General features: G+C 35.4%; 1 protein-coding gene across 10 annotated transcripts in view; it reads left to right on the forward strand.

Annotated features, from left to right (window-relative positions):
* The window catches only part of LOC145666288 (uncharacterized), a 42,209-nt gene extending 20,141 nt beyond the window's left edge, over positions 1 to 22,068 (forward strand). For 7 of the 10 annotated variants that reach the window (XM_081733353.1, XM_081733354.1, XM_081733355.1 and 4 more), the window contains one exon: positions 16,651 to 22,067. In XM_081733353.1, the coding sequence (XP_081589479.1) occupies positions 16,651 to 18,994 (2,344 nt within the window). In that variant the 3' untranslated portion in view covers positions 18,995 to 22,067. Of the gene's footprint in view, positions 1 to 16,650 lie in introns of all 10 variants that reach the window. The other 3 variants (XM_081733360.1, XM_081733362.1, XM_081733361.1) reach the window with 1 other exon arrangement.
* The last annotated feature ends 272 nt before the right edge of the window (positions 22,069 to 22,340 follow it).

The raw sequence follows: 22,340 nt of genomic DNA on the forward strand, positions 1-22,340 counted from the left end.
AGCCAATCATAGAAACCCAAAACTATGACTACTCAACCAATAAGAGAACATTTCAAAATAACGGGAAAAACATCATGAATCAGCATTAACATATAATTCTCTTTATTTGTCAGGGGTGGTGGTATAATGACAAGGTTAAGGAATTAATAGATGGTCAGTATGAATTAGTGAATAAGAAGGAAGAAGAGATCATACAAGAAATAAAGGAAGAAAAAGGGATCAAAAAGTGTGTAAATGAAAAACGGAGAATATCAGTGTTAAAAGGTTTTCCAAAGTTTCACAAGAATAAAGTGAAATTAAGACCCGTGATGGATTGTAAGAATAATTAATTTAAACCATTGGAGAGTGAATTGATACCAGTTTTAAAGTGGATAAGAGACAGGACTCATTGGTAGTTAAGGAATATAGTGAGGTAATAGACTGCATAACTAATGCTGTAATTGAAAACAATTGTATTTTGTTTAGTCTGGATGTCATAGCTGTGCTCCTGAGTTTATGTACCATATTGCATGATATTAAGGGGCCATGAGGGAAGAAAGTATGAAAATTTTTAAATGGGAGAACGTAAGAAAAGCTCTCAAGTTGTGGGATTTTAGTTTTTGTACACTGAAAAGTGACATACGTATATAGAATTAAGGTTGGTTTGAATATAGGGTCTAAGATAAGCCCTATGTTATCAGATATCATTATGAATGTATGCTAGAAGAAGGTAATGAAGAAGGATTGATTAGGTATTTGTGTAGGTGTGTTGATGACTATTTTGGAATTTGGGAAGAGTCTAAGGAAGGGTTATTGGATTTTGTAAAAATCATTTAGGATAAGGAATAAGGCATACAGTTAGAGCTTGAGTTAGAGAAGAAAGGTATTCTTTGTTATTTGGATATTTTCATGAGTAAAGAAGGGAGGAAAATTAGAACATAAGGGTACCAGAAAGAATGCAATGCGGGTATTTATTGTAATTAGAAAAGTAGTGTGGACATAGCACAAAATCTAATTTTATAAGGAATATGATGACACGAATTACCAACATTAGTAACAAAAATGTAGAGGACAACATTGAAGAGTTTGAAAAGCAGTTATATGAGAATGGGTATAGCAGAAGAGATATTTTTAAAGCTTCTGTGGGTTTCGGGAATGATGAAATTGGAGAGGAAGGTAAAGAGGTAATATAGAGAAGTATTATTGGGTTAGGGGAGGAGATAGAAATTCTTAAAAAGATGTTAAGAAAACAGGATATGAGAGCGTAAAGAAAAGGCAGTCGGTAGTTTTTAGTGTTAGTAAGAAGTAAAAAGAAGATAGAAAGAAAGAAAAAGGAGAAGAAAGATGTTATATATCAAAATGTCTAGATTGTGATATGACATATATTGGAGAAGCGGATAAATTTTTGATTGAATGAATTAAACAACATAAGAGTGATGTAAATATAGTAGAGAAATTAATGCTATATACGAACATGTCAAGGAAAAAGGACATAAGGTAGACTGGGAAAAAGTTATTATGTTAGAATATGAAGAAAGTATGTTTCCGAGGAAGTGGAAGGAGGCACGGCGGGTAGAAAAAGGAGATAAGTACTTAATGAACTGGAGTAAAGGCTTGAGTATAATAAATAGAGAACGCTTATTGGCAAATACAGGGGATTATATGTTAATGTTGATTCATGATGTTCGCGTTATTTTGATAGGTTCTCTTATTGGACGCCATATTTGGGCTTCTATGATTGGCTCAAGCTATCTTCACATGGCGTCGTTATTGGCTATTTATCCTGAACAATCAGGGAGCAGGAAGGCTTTTCTGGCTTGTATAGTAGTTTAGTTACATTGTATACAGATTTAGTGTATGTCTGATGAGGATCTTGGTTAGAAGATTAAGACCTAACATGTAAATTATTTATTGTTATGAATAATACAGTGTTGTTTAGGAGTGCTGTGTTTTATTTCTGGTCTCACTTGCAAGACGTGCAACAATGGTGTGCTGTCAAATGGCTGTAGATTAAGTTTGAAACATTAGCAGTTACTCTACGAATTCTTCACGTAGTTACATCGATTATCGCCAGATGGAGTTATAGGTGACAGGTGCAGAGTAATAGAAATTACGTGATATATTTCATAGAAGTAATATTGAGAGTATCTGGGAATTATGCTAAATGGCTGATCGTCCGTTTCAGTGTTCTTCATCGGTAAGCCCGTTCTCGATTGCAGAATAGGTTGTAATTGCTTGTACTTTTCTTTAGTCCAATGTACGTTGATACTAACTCCATCTCTTAGTATCGGTGGCACTAGTCATGGTCTAAGAAAACGCACAACTGTAGTAATTTATGTGTGCGCACGTGTGTGTTGCACAACTTACGCAGCGGATTGATACAAAAGGAAGTCTCATTTTGATAACTTGTTTAACATCATAACAGTGAATTGTATTTTTAAATACTTGTACTAGTGAAATACTTGCCTTGTTAAGTATAATTGTAGAAATTGAAGAAAACATTTTTTTAATAATTTCTACATTACAAATATTCCGAGTATAGTACTTTTTGTGAAAGAGAACCAAAAAATGCCAATCCTCAGAAATATATCGATGCAGAGGCTGCGGGTTTGTAAATCAGTAGAGGTCCTTTAATTTAACATTCAGGACCAAGAATCTCGGCTTGGGGTGGAAATAACACTCAGGCTTATAGGAGAATCCTTTCAGGGATAATTCTGGAAATTGGTCCTCCTAAAATTGTAATTTTAAGTAATTTTGAATGAATAGATTTTTTCGTGTTTCTTCTTTTTTGTCATAGTGGAAAATATGTATTCTTAGATGAGAGTATAGCGGCTTAACTAATGATATTCTAAGACTTTAGAAGAAACAGACATCAATGTGTCATGCGGACATCCGAATGAAACGTAATCCATTCGATAAACAACAACAGATATGTTCATGCACAAAAAAGTAGGTGCCATGGACAGCGGAGTAAGTACCTGAGGCCCATTAACCCTGTTAGTTATAAAGAAAATCGTTGCCTAGCAGTGAAATAGGTATTGCATCAATACTCTTCATTCGAAAGTCATGGTTTATAGTTCATCTCTTCAGCACGAAACAAGCTTTCCAGAGGTGCTGTGTAACGTACTTGAACAGATAAAATTGAGAGAATGTCGAAAAATTCCCTCCACAAATCTTTCTTATCAATTTTGGACTCCTCTGGAGTGGCCCTGGGTAAAAGCACACAAACCAATTGTATCTCGAAAAATTATATAGAGGATAAGAAATGTGTGTAGCAAGTTTTGTTTTGATAGACGGAATACATATGAGGGAAAAGCTTTGTTTATCAATACACGATTTCCTTTCATACCTGTTCTGTCTATCAATACTAAACTTTTTTATGACAAATTTTATTAGGAAGGGGGGTGATCCAATGAAAATTATAAATAAACTCTATAAAAGAATTGAATGTTCATAGCTTCAATACACATTCGTTTACACACTTCAGTTAATAATGCAATCATTTTTTAAAGGATACATATATTTGATATAGTAAGTGATGATATAGCAACAACCATTAAAGTAAGTTATAGTAAATTTTCTTCCGACGAAGAGCGTGCATAGAAAGAAAGCCCCTTTTTCCTGTCGTTTCAAAATTTTTATACTGTAGCTAAGTTTTATAGGTTTAACTTCAGTATATGTCCAATTGTCTCGAGATGCTGGGTTAATGGCAAAAATTTTGTGGCTCATACCAGAGTTTTAACACTTCCGGCTTTAGTAGAGAGGCTAGTGCTTTTAAGTTATAGGTAGGTACTGTAGTTTTCAAACATATTCGTTTATGCTTGTACCCAGCATCGCTTCCCGCCTGCTCCCTACGGGGCCAGCCCCGCAAGTTTCGTCCAGCCTTAAGAGGAATATATACTAATTATTATTGAGTTGTTGCATGTTTTACGCATCAATAATATTTTCAATGTATATCAGTTGGCAAGCATATTGATCTGTACGATTATTTGGACATGCACCAAAATAATAATACTCTCGATTAGATTAAGATATTATTTTAAGAAAGGAAAATGAAATGCAATAATATCATAAAGTAGATCACAGCTCGTAAAATAGGGTGGATTGATTTAAATAAGTCTGGTTTAAATTACTTGATTTTTTTTACAACAAAATCTTTGATTTAAATCAAATTCCGAAATAAATTAATAGAAAGTGAAAATAAGTAAAATCTCGTTTGTGTTCTGTTATTTCGATTATGGAAGTTAATCAAAATGCAATGAAACTCAAATATAAAGTATGTAGACTATAGTATGAAAACAAATATCATGCAGTGAATGATGAGGGAAAATCCCGTTTTGAATTTGGAACGGAGAAATCCTCCTTTCTTCTCGTAGTAAGATTGGGTTTGGGTTTTTAAATTGTTAACTATTCCAACGGGAAAATAACCATGGACATTTAAGACGAAAATTCTTTTGTGTGCGTGCCTGTTTGTTTAATCCCAGATAATACGTGTATTTAGAGAGTTCCTATCCCCCCTCCGAATTTTTTTTTAAATCGTATAACTTTAGGCTAAATTTATGTATTTTATGCCGCAAGCTATTTCCGATTTTTTAAAAATACGCCCCTGTCAAATATCAGTAACTTTTCTGAAAAAAAGTGTCATTTTGATAAATGTTGGTGTACTTTTTCCTTCCTTCCTGCTAATTAACAAAATGGAAGATTGTCATAATTTTTGGATATGTTATAGGATTGCACTATGCAGCTTTAGGGTCCCTTTCTCAAAAACCTAATATATTTTTATTAGATATATGATGAAAGTCACGGTAATCAATATACAATAAAAGTTTTTAAAAAAACGATATTTGAAATTTTAACGGTTGTTCTCCCTAAGTCACTATTTTTTAATTTAGGAGTTGTTTCAAACGTATCGTAATATACGTTAAAACACATATTAAACGTAAGAAAGCGTCATTTATGAACTATTATGCATTGATAAATTCGATATTTGAATACTTTTTCTAAGTAGACGTAATGCTCGCTTCAACTGGTAGGTGTCACTACATGCATTTTCCCTTCCTCCCCTTTCTTTTTGGCAATAGCTGAAGTTGGGAAAGGGTGGGTGCGTGGGGACTTCTGTTGAAAGATAAACGAGAAAGAATGTATGTGAGGAGAAATTCCAGCTTCATTTTCGGAAACACAAAATTCTGACCGCCAGACCAAACCAGAGTTTTTAAGTTTTTCCTTTTTTATACGTAAACGGCAAAGGATGTTACGCAATCACCGTAAGGAATGTCGTATTTTATAAAACTAAAGATTGATATTTTTCACACTTTTTCATTTTATATTATTTATTTATTTTCTACAAATTTCCTTTGTAATAGGAAAGTAATTAGCATGTTAGCCGTAAAATTCAGTATGCCGAAATATCAATTATTTTCATGAATTTGTGTCGGAGAGAGTAAGGCAACCTATCTTGCCCTATACCTTATAATGGCTTTAGTAACCCTTAATGCATGTTTTTAGACCTGATTCCGTTTCGTCTTATTTCACCTAGCTTCGTAATTGTTTTTAATATGCGGGGTCAACACCAAATTTTTTGATTATTCTTGTTAGAGTCGAATTCGGAACCACGCTAACATCACGTAGGATAATATCCGGATGAAGGAAATGGTTTTAAGTAGCCCATATAGGAGGGAGACATGTCAGTCTATTCTGCTTATAGAGATGATCATCCGCGCAGTGACTTTACCTTTGAAAGTTCCTTCTTAAAATGTTTCCTGAGTACCCTCTAATTTTCTTACGTGGTTTCGGGGGGCACAGTGGTTCAGAAGTAAAGCGCTTACTTCTGGTGGATGGGATTCTTGGTGCCGGTCAAATAAATTTGTGGTGGACAACATGTTGTCCATGTTTTTTTCGGAGTACTTCCGTTTCCCCCCAATTTTCATCTCACCAATTCCATCATTATTCACTTGCTTTAATCCTCGTTTCCCTTAGCCTAACGGGCATAATCATGGGCATAAAAAAAGAAAAAAGAAAGAAAGAAAGAGTAGTGGTTTACATAACCTAGTTTGATCTACTAATCCTCATAAACATGATTTAGATTTTTTTAAAGTAGTAGCTTTCAGAAAAATTAAACTGCACAATTGTGCATGTTCGGCCGGTGTTGTATGTATTTTTTTCTATCTGCACAATTGTGTAGGTCAGTGCTGAAAGGGTTAAAGATGGATATTAACAAGCAGGAAAAAGACGTTAAATTTTGAATAACTTATTTAGCGTGAGATGAACGAAAAGAAAGTTTATGTGCTATATATATATATATATATGGTTAACATTTACAATAGAAAGACATCACATATTTTTGCACAAATAACGAAATTGATACGTCTACGATAGGCGGGTCACGTCGCTTGCGTCAATGCATGTGAACTGTAAAACTTTTGTGAAAAGTTGGTATGTCAAAAACGATAAGATAATATTATACAATACTATATCCTAAGAATGACTGATATTAATCCAAGTTGGCATTGTTTAATGCAGGATGGTATCCAGTTGAGAAGTTAAATATATGAAGTGTGGCACTTCGGGTTTGGCTAATCACTGAGTGAATGAGTTTCGTATATTTTTAAATGTATACTAAAGTTTAAAGTGAAGTAAATATTTTACTTTTTGAGTCTTTAATGTTTGCTACTAAAATTACTCAGTGAAAATTACTATGAAAACTTCAAATGATGGTCACGTTTTTTGCAAATATTTGACTCTTTCTCATTCACAATTCCTCGAACGTGTGCTCTCTATCTTGTACCGGCTTGTAACCAGCGGAACAAACACCTGATCACGAGGGTGCTACCTCTGCATCAGAATGTGCAGAAAACCAATGCCTAACTTTAACTTCGAAATTTTTACAGATAGTTCAGTAAATTCAACCGGGAGCAAGCTTATGCTTATTGTCCCTGGTTTAGAATTTGTGCAGGATCTTGATCTTAACTCGTAGTTTAATGAGATGTGGACTAGTTTCAAGACGAATTTATGCGAGGAAAATATACCTTGACATAGATAGTATAAACAAAATGTATACTTTCTTCGAAATTCGATGGTAAAATCGGTTTTTTTTCAGAATTTAATTTAAATGTTAATTATTATTATTATTATTTTGTAATTTCTACGTTGTAAGGGTTTATAAATGTACAGTTTTCATGACAACATTAGACATATAGTATTATGTAATTTTTATTCCTCCAAGTTTGTGTTTAAAGAAGGTGTATTATGTTTAACGCCGTTAAAAGTACGTAGATATACGACGTGAAGAGTGTCCCTAAGTGTTCTTCCGTGAGTACTGTATTGTAGTGACGCGAAAATGAAACAGGTAATATTAATGTGAATTACGGAGGAAGAAATAGTGATTCTTCAATATTTTTTCCCAAAAAGTACGAGGATATACTTTTCCATATAAGTAAAGAACCACGTTCGGAAAGAATAAAGTCGTTGCTTGAAAGAGAAATGATTGAATTACTTTGTTTCCCAGTAAGTAGTTTTTAAGTCGTATACTAGAAGCTTTTTTGCTGTTTTTGACGTTGCTCTTGTTAAAACATCTAAAGAAGTGTATAAGTTGATTTGAAGTTTACAGCTTAGTTTCTCAATATCTACTTGAAAATGTAGGTTTCGTAAAATTTCTTGTACGCTAGCAAAATTGTGATCACTTGAGTTCTGTACATGCGTGGTGGAATTCTGTACATTGTATATTAATTTTATATCATATGGTAAATTTATGTATTAAGAAATTTGCGGAAGTTCCCCGTTTTCATCTCGTAAGGCGTAGATCACTTACTCACTGGTATTGAGTAAAGTTTCTTTTTATGACAAATTTCACCTCCTAAACATGAGCCACTCATCAGATATGTAAAATTTAAATCTGTTCTGTTACTCGTAGGATCTTCATTCTAGTGACAGCAACGTAAGAAAGGAAAAAAAAGTTTTCTAAATGAGATACATGTCTGGCTAACTGCAGTATAAAATTTAATTTCAATCGATTCAGCCATTTCTTTAGCTAATGCTAGATTAGGTTGATGTCAAATTTGTGTACTGAGGTGTAATATGCAGGTTGTTCGTCTTCTCTCTCTTGAATGTTGTATTTCCGAAAACACTGCTGCACGCGACAATTTTTTAAAAGTAACAAAGCTAGTGTGCCAACTGTCCTTTTTCTATCAAGAGAGACCAGTGAGATTATAATTTTTCACGTACAAATTTAATCCTTTTCCCGTCTTTATGATACCCATTTGAATGAACGTAACGTAATAAAATGCCACATACTTGTAGGCGCTCAACATATCAAATAATTTATTTCAAACAGTCCAGCTTCCTGTCTTTTATAATGTGATGCATAACAAATTTCTTCAATTTTTCGGAATTCAAAATGTAGCATTTATCTTCACACGCCCTTTCTACTTTTAACGTAGAAACAATAATGACTAGAGTTTCACGATGCTAATAACACTCCAGGGACATTGCAAACACCCTGTAATAGCAGGATTCCAAACCCACTATATATTTCGATTTCAGCGAATGGCATTACACCAGGTTATGAGAAATTTAAATTCTATGTTTTGAGCACAAACGTACAAGCACTAGTAATAATCTAAGGGTGACGAGGGTGCTAATGTTTGGCCACATTACCTTAACGTGGAATTCTGGAATCCTAATATCATGTATTTCAAAAAAATAGAGCTCACTAAATTATGGTCTCTATATACATTTTTGTAGCAAAGCTTTTATAGTTACATATTCTACATTTTATAGTTACATCTGCATATTCTACAAATTAGTTAATTATATGCCTTACTGTTCAATGATATTCAGTTATTTTTATTGCAGTTATTTTCCTTGTAACGTACAATAGAATACTTTCTACATGAAACTTTAGTTGAAAGCTTTCGTTTAAATTTGGGTAGTTGCACAGGTGTCTCTTAAAGGAACTGAGTCCCTTCCCCGAAATCCCCACGTTTAAGTAAGTTTTGCCAAATTTTATGGCAACTTTAAAACTTTTAATACCATTATTACTATTACTATTATTATTATTACTGAAGGGTTGTTAATTTAATGGTTCATCCTGTTCCACCCACCTCCCGCTTTGTAGACATTGTGCTGATCAAACAACGTGCGTGTAGGTTTTCTCCGGGTTCCACTTCCTCCCACTTTCTTTATTCCAATATTTCTTGCATTCTCGTCATCGAAGTCTTCTGTAGGTTAGGCGGCATAACCATTACTTAAAAACAAATTTTTCTTACGGGTCTTGTTAGTCCATTATCCCTACTTTCTACATGAAATTTGGGTCGAAACTTTCCGTTATAACGTTTAGCTAGTTGTAGGGACGTATGCAGAGGGTATGTCCTGATGATCCAGACACTTCTCTCCAATCCCGACTATTTGGTAAATTTTGCCTTTTGCAGGGTCGATTTTACAGATTTTAATATGTGCTCTCTTATGAAATTTGTCTTCTATATTATTATTATTATTATTGAATATTTGAGACCTCAATATTACGTCCTATTCCAATGCAAATAACCATACTGAAGTTAAGAAAAATGAAAAGAATTTTTTTGGATCCTCTATAAGGATGGATTGCCTTATAAGAGATACTTTGGAAGGAAAAGAGAGGGAAAGAAGGTGTCAGCTACTGGCAATATGAAAATCGAACCTTCGGAAGTGTTAACAGAAACTAAGTAGGATTTGTCTTCATCACCATACATAGTAACACCCTTTCTTTGGGTAAAAGACATTGGATTATGTGTGCGTTATATTGATATTTTATGAAAATATGCAACCAAATATAAAAAAGAATAGTTCCCATTTACCAATTTTTGTTGAACGAATATATGGAACGTGTTGAAAATGGGGAACAAAAATTTTATTATTATTTGTAGTAAAAGGAGAAGAATTTAGAATCAATTACACAATGACGTTTTAGACAAATTTATGACTTATACTTGCCCTGAAGGTGACCCGTTTGTATTCATTAATTGTTTGTGAAACACGCAAAGTTTTCATAAAGTAGGAATCGAGATTGTAGACTGTGACGTCATATAATTAGTTTTTCCTCTGTGAAGGAAGTCGTTTGAATTCTAACTTGTAAGAACGTGAGAAATTGACTTTTTTCCTGTTATTATACACCAGAAATATCATAATTTTAAATTATAAATTTTTTCTTAATATCCTCGCAGGGAATCGAATCGTGGTCCCCTAACTCACGAAGCGAATGCTCAGGCCACTACCCTAAGAATTCTCTTTTAAGTAAGAGTCAAGAAACACTCCTCTATGTAGCAAATTGCAAACGTTTACGAATCCAATATTTTATTAACAGTGAAACACTGATTTCGGTCATGATAAAATACTGTAGTCGAGAGAATGCAAGTTTAAATTTACAAAAAAGACCGAAAGTATATCCGTAACTTATCTCATTTATATTCGGTTGTTCTCGTTTCACAGATATTTCCAGTAACCTTGAACGACAGGGACACGAACACAGATACAACGAGTTCATTTAATATTTCAAAGCCTCTCCCACCGGGTATCAAAACTGAGACTCCGCCTATTAAACTATATGATGGTTGGGGTATCTGGTTCGTTCCCAAGGCAAGTAAGCTTGAGACGGACAACATTGTGCTCGTGGGTTTTCTCAGGACACTCCCACTTTCTCATTCCACCAATTCGTCCATCATGATTCACTTGCTTTAATCCTACTCTTCCTCAAGCTAACAGGCATAATCGTTGGACATTAAACGTAAAGATTATATTTTCAAGCTGTTAACCCAAAAGAATCCGAACCGAAAAACAGTTGTACTTTCTATTGCTCACTAACGTGTTTTCACAATATATGTATATATATATATATATATATATATATATGTAAAGGAAAACTTTGAGGAATAGTAATTCCATTCAAAAGTGAAACAGCAGACTCAAAATATTTTAACCTAAAACGAAACCATTATATATCGTTTGGAACTTTGAAAATATATGCTGATATTCTTAAAAGTGGCAATATAGGTCTCTTTTCAAACAAAACTGGACCAAATTACTGTTCGTTTTCTGAAATAAAATTACACATTCTGTTTCAAGTTGAAACCGAACCCAAACCAGTTAACCTAAAGATGGTCTTAGTGAATGAAACCTTGACCCATGACCCACGACCCACCACTCACCGTGAACCTCTGACCCACTCCGACCCACCAATCACCATGAAGCACTCACATCAAAACGCATCATCATTAACTCTGACACATGAAGAACGGCCTCTTTACCGACTAAAGGGTTTACACTTGTGAAACCAAGTTGTGAAATTCTAACTAATCGGAGTTTGAATTTCTACCATCAATCGTTCAAACACCATTCTGTTACAATAACGATGGATCTGACCTTTACGATATAAAATGGTAAAGTGTTTGTCGTGGGTAAAATTACGATGAATTTCAATTAAATTGTCATGGTCTAATTATTTCCTTGTTGATTTATCGATACTTTTCAGTGGAAAAATGGATTACATTTTTTAAGTCCCAAATCAAGGGCTGTAGACCAACACACAGAAGCTTATATTACAAATATTATCTCGTTTTTTCTCACAACTTTATCGGTTGATTGCCTTGTGCTGTAAGCGCTCCATATAAAAAAGCAAGCTTCAGCAATTAATGTAGTAGAAACCGCTTGGTAACCAGGGGTGGATCCTGGGGGGAGTACGCCCCACAGAAGAAGAAAAGGTCCTCAGAACAAGAAATTTCCTTATTTTGTATATAAAAATAAATCCCAGAGTTTAAAGCTCTTAAATGTAGCTCTATGTGTCAGCATTACAACCCACCGCCCCAGCAGAACTTCGTCCTGGATCCGCTCGTGATGGTAAGCATATATGGATATATGATGCAAAACTCGATTGTTTGTGTCTCAACTAATATCGATCGTTTTCGATTATTTTTACAAACTAACCCAGTATCAATTTACCATATTTACAAAGTGGCGACCCTCGCAATAAAGGAGAAGTTTAGAAAATGGTAGAAGATGTTCTGTTAATTTTCAATAAAGAGTTGATATAGTGAATTTCAGCTCCGTAAGTTGAACGGCTTGTAAGTTTTTTTTTCGCAAAAATTCGGATTTCCACTATACTTTAGGATATTATTATAATGAAAGCAATATGATAACGTCCAAGTTTGAATCAAGGCCTAACTATATACCGAAGTTCATTTCATTTGACTTCAATTTGGCCGTAAGGATTAGGCACACTAGTTACTCCTTTCCTTATATATTAATTTATATATCGCAGTGATTAAAAAATGTATTTTTTGCTCTAATTAGTTCCTCTAAAAACTCACAGTTTCGAAAGCCGAGTAATAGTATACGTCATATTGCTATTATTACAATTACAAATATCAATATCCAAGAATACCTCAAGCTGTTTTTTTTTTCATGTAGAGATACTCATCTCAGGTAAGTAAACAGAAACAAGTGAAAAAGGGAAATGAAAGCCTTGAAAGTAAAACGTAGACAAATTCTCCCGTGTTCAGAAGCATAATTTTAAATCACGCTCAAACCTAGTCATAGGAGGTGGTTAGTTGCAGTTATCAGTTTCTCGCCACGTAGGATATATAAATACAGCAGAAATAAAATAACTGTCACTGTCGGTCTTCGTAGTTGTGCGTATTGGCGCAATGCACTAAAAATTATAATTTCTTTTGGCGGGGTTCAAGCCCGGGCCAAGATAGTTTTCTATTTTTATAAAAAAAAATTACTCAAATTGTGATTTACTTACGTGTGCAGTTTTGCTATACGATTCTACTGTATAAGTAGAAGAACAAGAAGACGAAGAAGTTGTAGTAGTAGTAGGAACGGATTAGAAGCCCCGCATGGCTCATTTTGTTCCGCCTTGGCTGCCATGATATAAATATTACCTCAACTGCTCCTTCAATTTTCTTCAGCCCCAACAAAGTGGCAATTTTCTTCTGTTACGACTATAATACACAATACATACACCAGATGGTTTGGACCAGGTCCGCAACCAGCCACAGAGATTTAGGAGGTCCATGAATATTTTAAGAGGGGAACAAGTGATTAAAATTATCTTACACATATCTAAATAGTGTTTCCTGTGTTGAGGTCTGCAGGTGCCACGGAAAGTTTAGGGGCCCACGCCCCCTATCTTCCCTCTGGTCGGGCCTGGTTTGGAGAATCACAAACTGCAACGAATGAGAAACGTGTTTTTAGTTTCTATGGTTAAAATCGAGTGTTAAAAGAAACATGCTGTTCAGACGGTGCTGTCTACAATACAGTGAGCAGAGTGGGTCTGTGCGTGGTGGGCCGCAGTGGGCCATGGTGAGTGATGAGTCGGAGTGGATCACATGCTGTTGGCCCACGACCACTGACTCGCTGACTCACAAACTTACAACAACTCTAGCACTTTTCAGAATATCCGTACATATTTTGGAAAAGTTCCAAACGATATGTGATGGTTTTAACTTAGATTAATGCATTATGGGCCTTCTGTTTCACTTTTCAATGGAATTACGTTTCGCCATGATTTTTTCTACATTTTTTTAAAAAAAAAGCGTTAATGAGCAATATAAAATTCAACTGTTTTTCGATTTGGATTGGTTTGGGTTAACAACTTGAAAATGAAATCGTTACGTTTAATGTCCGACGGTTATACCGGTTTGGTTAAGGAAGGCTATGATTGATGCAAGTGAACTATGATAGACGAATTGGTGAAATGAAAATGTGCGAATGGCCGGAGAAAACCCACGAACTCGATGTTGTGCGTCTCAAGCTTACTTGCCTTGGGAACGAACTATGCACCCCAACCATCAGATAATTTAGTAGGCGGGGGTCTCAGTTTCGATTCCTGATTGGAAAGTCTTTGAAATATTACATGTCTGTTCAGGTTAACTAGAAATACCTGTAAAACGAGAATAACCGAATATAAATAGATACATTACGGAGCTAATTTCGGTCCTTGTTTTAAAATTTAAACGTGAATTCTCTGGACTACAATGTTTTATCATCAATAAAATATTGGAATCTTAAACGTTTGCAATTTGCTACATAGGCGAGTGTTTCTTGACTCTTACAAAAAAAGAGCAGTCTTAGGATAATGGCTTGAGCATTCGCTTCGTGAGTTAGGGGTCCGCGGTTTGATTCTCTCCGATAATATTCAGAAAAAGAATATAATTTAGAATGTTGATATTTTTGATGTATAATAAAATGAATAATAGTCAATTTCTCTCGTTCTTAAAAGTTAGAGTTCAAACCGCTTCCTTCACAGGGAAAAACTAACAACATGACGTCACAGTCTACAGTCTCGATTACTAATGTCTGAAAACTTCACGAGTTTCGTAAACAATTCGTGGATACAAACGGCTCATCAATCAGGCGTAGTATGAGTCATGAATTTAACTGAAACGTCATTGTGGAATTGTTTCTAAATTCTTCCCCTCTTACTACAAATAATATTTTCGTTCCCCTTTTTCTACACGTTCCATATGTTCGTTCAACGAAAATTGGTAAATGGGAACTATTCTTTTTATATTTGTTTGCATATTATGTTAAAATATCAATATAAATCATACATAATCTAATGTCTTTTACCCAAAGAATGGGTGTTACATCTAAAGGGTGTCGTGATAAAGACATATCCTACTGAGTTTCTGTTAAGGCTTCCGAAGGTTCGATTTTCATATTATCCAGTAGCTGACACCTTTTCCCTCTGTTTTTTTCCACAATATCTCTTATAATAAAATTCATCTTATAGAGTGTCCAAAAACTTTATTTTCATTTCCTTATCTTCCGTAAGCTTATTTGCACTGGAATAGGACGTAATATTGAGGTCTCAAATAAGCAGTAATAATAGTAATAATATAGATGACAAATTCGGTATGAAAACACATTAAATTAAAATCTGTAAAATCGCCGTATCGTTAGGTAGAAGTTACAAAATAGTCGGGATTGGAGAGAAGTGTCAGGACATATCCTCTGCATACGTCCCTACAACTATCCAAATATTAAAACAAAAGTTTAGAGGGAAATTTCGTGTAGAAGTCAGGGATCCTGAACTCCGAAGAGCCGTAAGAAAATTTGTTTTTCAATTATGGTTATGCCGGCTAAGCTACAGAAGACGCCGATGATGAGAATGAAAGAAATATTGGAATAAAGAAAGTGGGAGGAAGCGGAACCCGGAGAAAACCTATACACACGTTGTTTGTTCAGCACAATACCCACTACCCGGGAGCTGGGTGAAACAGGGTGAACCAACACTTGAGTAATAATAATAATAATAATAATAAGGGTACTAAAAGTTTTAAAGTTGCAAACCTTAATTAAAAGTAAGGAATTTGAGGAAGAGGTTCGATACCTTCATGAGATACCTCTTCAGCTACTCAAAAGCTTTCCACTAACGTTTCATGTAGAAAATATTCCAGTGTACGTTATAAGGAAAATAACTGTATATAAAAAGCTGAATATCTTTGAACAGTAAGTCATATAATATACTAACCGTTAGAGTTTGCACATGTAATTATAAAAGGTTTGCTACAAAAATATATACACAGACTCTCAGTTAGCTCTGAAATCCAAAGTAATATAACAACGTGTAAGATTGAGTTAAGAGAGCATTTGTTACTTAAAAAGGGGCATACATTATTTCGAGAAATGAGATAAAACGATAAATGTTTACGGTAATTTTTGTCTCGTCTCGATTCTCATCTCCAAAGTGAGACGATGATTTGAGTTAGCCTTCTCCCGTGTCGAATGTTAAGTCTCATCCCGATATTGTTTGGTTTTAGTATCGAGTTAAGAAATTCCTCTTGTCATGATCAACATTAAACAAAACCGAAATGCATTTTTTTTTGCTTAATATGACGTTTCTGCTTGTAATGGTATGACCTGAGCGACCATAAGTTTCTAATTTTTAATCTTCTACGAGATAATTCTTATTAATAGTATTACTATTCCTGTAGATTTGATAGTTCAAGTATTGTAACATCTGAGTATTCAAATTTCTGAAGATAATAAAACGTTTGTCATCGCCGATCAATCGCCATCAAAATTCCTGAAGGAAAAAAATGGTCGACCTGGATTCGATCCAGGAACATCCCCATTACTGGTCAAGCGCCTTGACCACTGAACCACGATCACTATGCGGCAAGTGATTCGTCCTTAGTCGATCACGTTATGTTTCTGTGCCTCCGCTTGGAAAGTTTTGTTACTTTTCTTCGTTTTAAAAAGTATTTCGTATTTCTTCTATAATGATATAAGTGAGTAACCTTCGGCAGAGTTTACATTATTAGCTTGGGTTATCCTTAAACCTTTGGTTCACACTGTGTTTCTTCAGCACACGAAACTACAGATATAACAGATTTAATTCTCATACTGGGCACATGTTTCGAAGCAGTCGCCATTACCTGGCCAAAGATTTATTTCCGCTAGTATACAAATGATTGTTCAATTTTACACATTAAGACAAATTGCATTCTCTTCTTTGAGAGTAAATATATATGAATACTTCTCAATTGTACTCTGTTTCATATTTGTAACGTATTTCATTTAATACAACAAAAATAAACTTAATTTTATCATGAAATATAGCGAATGATTTCATTTTTTGTTGGTACTTAATTATTGTCTCCATTCACATTTCCTTGTTCGTTGGAATTGTTGCAGGCGCGATAGCGTATTTGCTTTTCAAGGAGAAGAGAATACGTTTCTTACATCAAAAGAAGCCATTTCTTATTCAGATGAGGAATCTTATACTTCGAAGCAGTTTGACAAAGGATTTAATCGATCACGTTTGTCAAGAGATACGTTAAGACATGCAAGTGAAAAGCGTCAAACGTACCAAAAGTGTGATAAACGCTTTAGACGAAGTTCATCTTTTTCGAACGGTAATTTAGTGCAAACAGGTGAGAAATCCCACACCTCCGGATTGTGCGGAAAGGAATTTAGTGTGTGTTCTTGTTTGGGTAAGCACATGTTAATCCACACAAGTGACAAGCTACACACATGCAAAGAGTGTGGTGAGGCATTTAATCAACGTTCACGGTTGGTTAGACACATCCTAATCCACACAGGAGAAAAACATCATAAATGCGAAGATTGTGGTAGGGCATTTAATCAACGTTCAAGTTTGGTTACACACATGTTAATCCACACGGGAAAAAAACCTCACAAGTGCGAAGAGTGTGGTAAGGCATTTAATACACGTTCACATTTGGCTACACACATGTTATTCCACACGGGAAAAAAGCGTTACGCATGCGAAGAGTGTGGTAAGGCATTTAATCAACGTTCAAATTTGGCTAAACACATGGTAATTCACACAGGAGAAAAACATCATAAATGCGAAGAGTGTGGTAAGGCATTTAATACACGTTCAAATTTGGCTACACACATGTTAATACACACAGGAGAAAAACCTCACAAATGCGAACAGTGTGGTAAGGCATTTAATCGACGTTCAAATTTAGCTACACACATGTTAATCCACACGACAGAAAAACATCACAAATGCAAAGAGTGTGGTAAGGCATTTAATAGACGTTCACATTTGGCTACACACATGTTAATCCACACGGGAGAAAAACCTCACAAGTGCGAAGAGTGTGGTAAGGCATTTAAAACACCTTCAATTTTGGCTACACACATGTTAATCCACACGGGAGAAAAACCTCACAAGTGCGAAGAGTGTGGTAAGGCATTTAATAGACGTTCACATTTGGCTACACACATGTTAATCCACACGGGAGAAAAACCTCACAAGTGCGAAGAGTGTGGAAAGGCATTTAATACACGTTCAAATTTGGCTACACACATCGTAATACACACAGGAGAAAAAACACACCAATGCGAAGAGTGTGGTAAGGCATTTAATCAACGTCCAACTTTGGTTACACACATGTTAATCCACACGGGAGAAAAACATCACAAATGCGAACAGTGTGGTAAGGCATTTAATCGACGTTCAAATTTAGCTACACACATGTTAATCCACACGACAGAAAAACATCACAAATGCAAAGAGTGTGGTAAGGCATTTAATAGACGTTCACATTTGGCTACACACATGTTAATCCACACGGGAGGAAAACCTCACAAGTGCGAAGAGTGTGGTAAGGCATTTAAAACACCTTCAATTTTGGCTACACACATGTTAATCCACACGGGAGAAAAACGTTACACATGCGAAGAGTGTGGTAAGGCATTTAATACACGTTCAAGTTTGGTTAGACACAAGTTGACCCACACGGGAGAAAAACCTCACAAGTGCGAAGAGTGTGGTAAGGCATTTAATGCACGTTCAAGTTTAGCTACACACATGTTAATCCACACAGGAGAAAAAACACACAAATGCGAAGAGTGTGGTAAGGCATTTAATACACGTTCAATTTTGGCTACACACATGTTAATCCACACAGGAGAAAAACCTCACAAGTGCGAAGAGTGTGGTAAGGCATTTAAAACATCTTCAATTTTGGCTACACACATGTTAATCCACACGGGAGAAAAACGTTACACATGCGAAGAGTGTGGTAAGGCATTTTATCGACGTTCAAATTTGGCTACACACATGGTAATACACACAGGAGAAAAACCTCACAAATGCGAAGAGTGTGGTAAGGCATTTAATGCACGTTCACGTTTAGCTACACACATGTTAATCCACACAGGAGAAAAAACTCACCAATGCGAAGAGTGTGGTAAGGCATTTACTCAACGTCCAACTTTGGTTACACACATGTTAATCCACACGGGAGAAAAACATCACAAATGCGAACAGTGTGGTAGGGAATTTAATCGACGTTCAATTTTGGCTACACACATGTTAATCCACACAGGAGAAAAACCTCACAAATGCGAAGAGTGTGGTAAAGCATTTAATACACGTTCAAATATTGCTAGACACATGGTAACTCACAGAGGAGAAAAACATCATAAATGCGAAGAATGTGGTCAGGCATTTAATCGACGTCAAATTCTGGTTAAACACATGTTAATTCACACAGAATAAAAACATTACACTTGCCAAGATTGTGGTCGGGCGTTTTTTCAACTTCCAAGTTACCCACATTTTAAACAACACGTGAGAAACATTATATATGCAAAGAATGTTAAATGCATTTAATCGACGCTCCGGTTTGGCTACACACATTTTAATCCACACAGGAGAATATCGTTATACATGCCAAGTCTGGTAAAGGATTTAGTCTACGTTCGTACGTCACAACACGCGTTACCCATAAAGGAGCAAAGCTAAACATATGCCAAGGGTGTGGTAAGACATTTAATCAACGTCCAAATCTGGATAATCACATGTTATTTCCACAAATACAAAACATTACGTATGCCAAAAGTGTGCTCGGGGATTTAAACGACGTTGAAATATGGCTACACCCATCTTAATGCACACAGAAAAAAACATCATCAATGCTTAGAGTGTGGTATGGCATTTAATCGACGTTCAAGTTTGGCTACACACAGGAGAAAAATATCACAAATGCGGAGAGTGTGGTAAGGCATTTAATACACGTTCAAATTTGGCTACACACATGTTAATTCTCACAGGAGAAAAACATCATAAATGCGAAGAGTGTGATAAGGCATTTAATCACCGGTCAAATTTGGTTCCATGCATTTTAATCCACACAAGAAAAAAGCGTTACTTATGGCAAAAGTGTGGTTAGGGTTTTAATCGGCGTTCAGCTTTGGCTACACACATGTGAATGCACACAGGAGAAAAACATTACACTTGCCAAGAGTGTGAGAATGTATTTGATCGACGCCCAAATTTGGCTACACCCATTTTAATCCACAGTTAAGAAAATCGTTACACGTGCTAAGTCTGGTAAAGGATTTAGTCCATGTTCGTAAGTCACGAAACATATGATACCCATAAAGGAGCAAAGTTCAAGTTTGGCTAATCACATGTTTATTTGCACAAAAGCAAAACATTACGCATGCCAAGCTTGTGGTGGGGGATTTAATCAACATACAAATTTGGCTACACACATGTTAATCCACACGGCTAAAGTACTACACATACCAAGTGTCAAAAGGCATTTAATGGACGTTCAGTTTTTGCTACAGACATGTTAATCCAAACAGAAGGAATATCTCACACGAACAAAAGATGTGGAAAAATATATAATTTACGCTCAAACCTTGCAAAACATTTCAATACACATAAATGAAAGAACATGCAAAGAGCGTAGCATGGCATTTACTCAATGTTCACACATGGCAAAGCACATGTTAATCCAGATAGGAAAGAAATCTGAAACGGGCGGGAAGTGTACAAAGATATTTGCTGGCAGTTCACATTTCGCAAATCTCGTTAAAGAACACAGCTGAATAACCAGGCACATGTGGTTGGTGTCCAAAGGGATATAGTTTGTATTCTGCTTTAGCAAGTGATGTTACTAAACAACAAAAGAATTAAAAGGATTTGTCGCACTCACAAGTTGTTAAGTTTTGGGAGAAATGTTAAGTGCACAATATATATATATATATATATACTGCAATAGAGGTCTACAATAGTATTACATAGTAAACGGATCAGACGACGTTAATTACTTCAAATGACGTATCTGCCCTTGGTAACGGAATGTAGGTCTAGAAGAGAAGTTGGTTAAGTCCGTATTTGGATGGAGATGTTACGGCAAATTCTACCCTGTGGGCGGCGCTTCTGCTTTGCTGCCACAGGGATTGCTGCATACTAAAAAGATGGCTGTCGCCGAGAAAGGTTTCAGTGACCATTCCACAAGTGAATACTTATCTCAAGATATAGGATTCAAATTAAACGCGAAACAAAAAGAAATCACTTTTTGGCTCGCTCTGGCGGCAGATCGGCCGTCCACCCTCCACTCCAAATTTGGGATTGTACTGAACCGGAAACAATGTCTTTGATAATATTCTAGCAGAAGATTGATATGTTTGAGACGCGAAATATTAGTTTAGGATGACACCTAATTTCGTAATCCAGATTTATAAATAGGGACACGGGCTGTTTTCCTAAAACTGGGAAAACAGGTTTCCTTGAAACATCTATCAAAAGTGAGCGAAAGTGGAAAAGAAAAAAAAGATGATGTCGAACGCAGAAGGTCTGGCTTATGTTGTTTTGGCCAGAAACTCTTATGCCGGAGAGAAAATAAGAGTAACTCATCCTCCAGAGGAGTGAAAGATAAATGAGATAAAGTGGACGAGCAAACGGATTGAACAGGGAAGTACGTTGGTTATGCATTTGAGAATTTGTTATACAAGTATTCATGAAAATTTTCTCTTCTTTCTTCATATTCTGAACCTAATACATCATTGTATGTCAAAAGAGGTATGCTAGAAGTTTTAGACCTAGATCAGATAAGAGAACAAAGTTGTTTAGTGTTGTTGATGCTGGTGTCTGATTTTTTTGAAATATAGTCTAAGTATTTACTGGATCTCAATAACTTTTTTATACAAAGTCCTACATCAGAAATTCCTTTTAAGATACATATTCATTTGGAAGTGAACGCCACAGTTCCCAAGCCTTTTTTCGGAATGTGTGGCGACTCTGTTTGCCATGCCATGTTGGAAATTTCCTTGTATTTGCTTCTTTGAACAGTACGAAATCTTTATTGTTGTACTAGAAACATCGGCGAAAGAGTCCAGTGCCTCGTCTATTGTTCCATCTAGTAAAAGTGTCCATTGTAAAATAGGGATGGCCAAAAATTTTCGGATCCGGATGTCGAATCCAGTGAGATCCGGACCTAGATCCAGATCTCGGATTCAAAACTCAGATCTCAGATCTGGGTCCGGATCTCGGATCTCAGATCTTGATTTGTATCCAAACCTACATCTGAAATTGTGATGATAAAATTGAATACTAAAATTCGTCAAAACTTTTTTCGGATTCCTTAATATAGTAGGTTGCTGTGCTTTTAAATGTTTCCATAACACGTTTGTGCTACCTCTGTTCTTTAATTTATTTTAACCTTGCAATATTTACATGTTGCGCTTTCTTTTGAAGTCTCTTTAGTAAAATGTTTTCAAGTTTGACTTCTTCCCATTTCAGAGTATATTCAGATGTCTGAGAACTGATGTAAATTTTAACAAGTTCTTCTGTTTAGGTCCTCTTCGAAACTTAATGTTAGCTTCACATTGAAAATATTTATTTTATCCTTTAGAAAATAAACTTTCGTATTTTCTCATACACAAATGAAATATCTTTTAGATAAGGCCCTTCTAATTGCAGGAATAATAGACAAAACAATCTCTCTATTAATAGTAGTTTCTGACTCATTAGAGTCCAACTATCAACAAATGTAATAATGAATATCTTTCACTTCGAAGGTATATACAACATTAAATATAGACTGGTTGGC

This window comes from Thermobia domestica, chromosome 12, assembly GCF_964235325.1.
Source record: "Thermobia domestica chromosome 12, izTheDome1.hap1.1, whole genome shotgun sequence".
Taxonomy (NCBI): Eukaryota; Metazoa; Arthropoda; class Insecta; order Zygentoma; family Lepismatidae; genus Thermobia; species Thermobia domestica.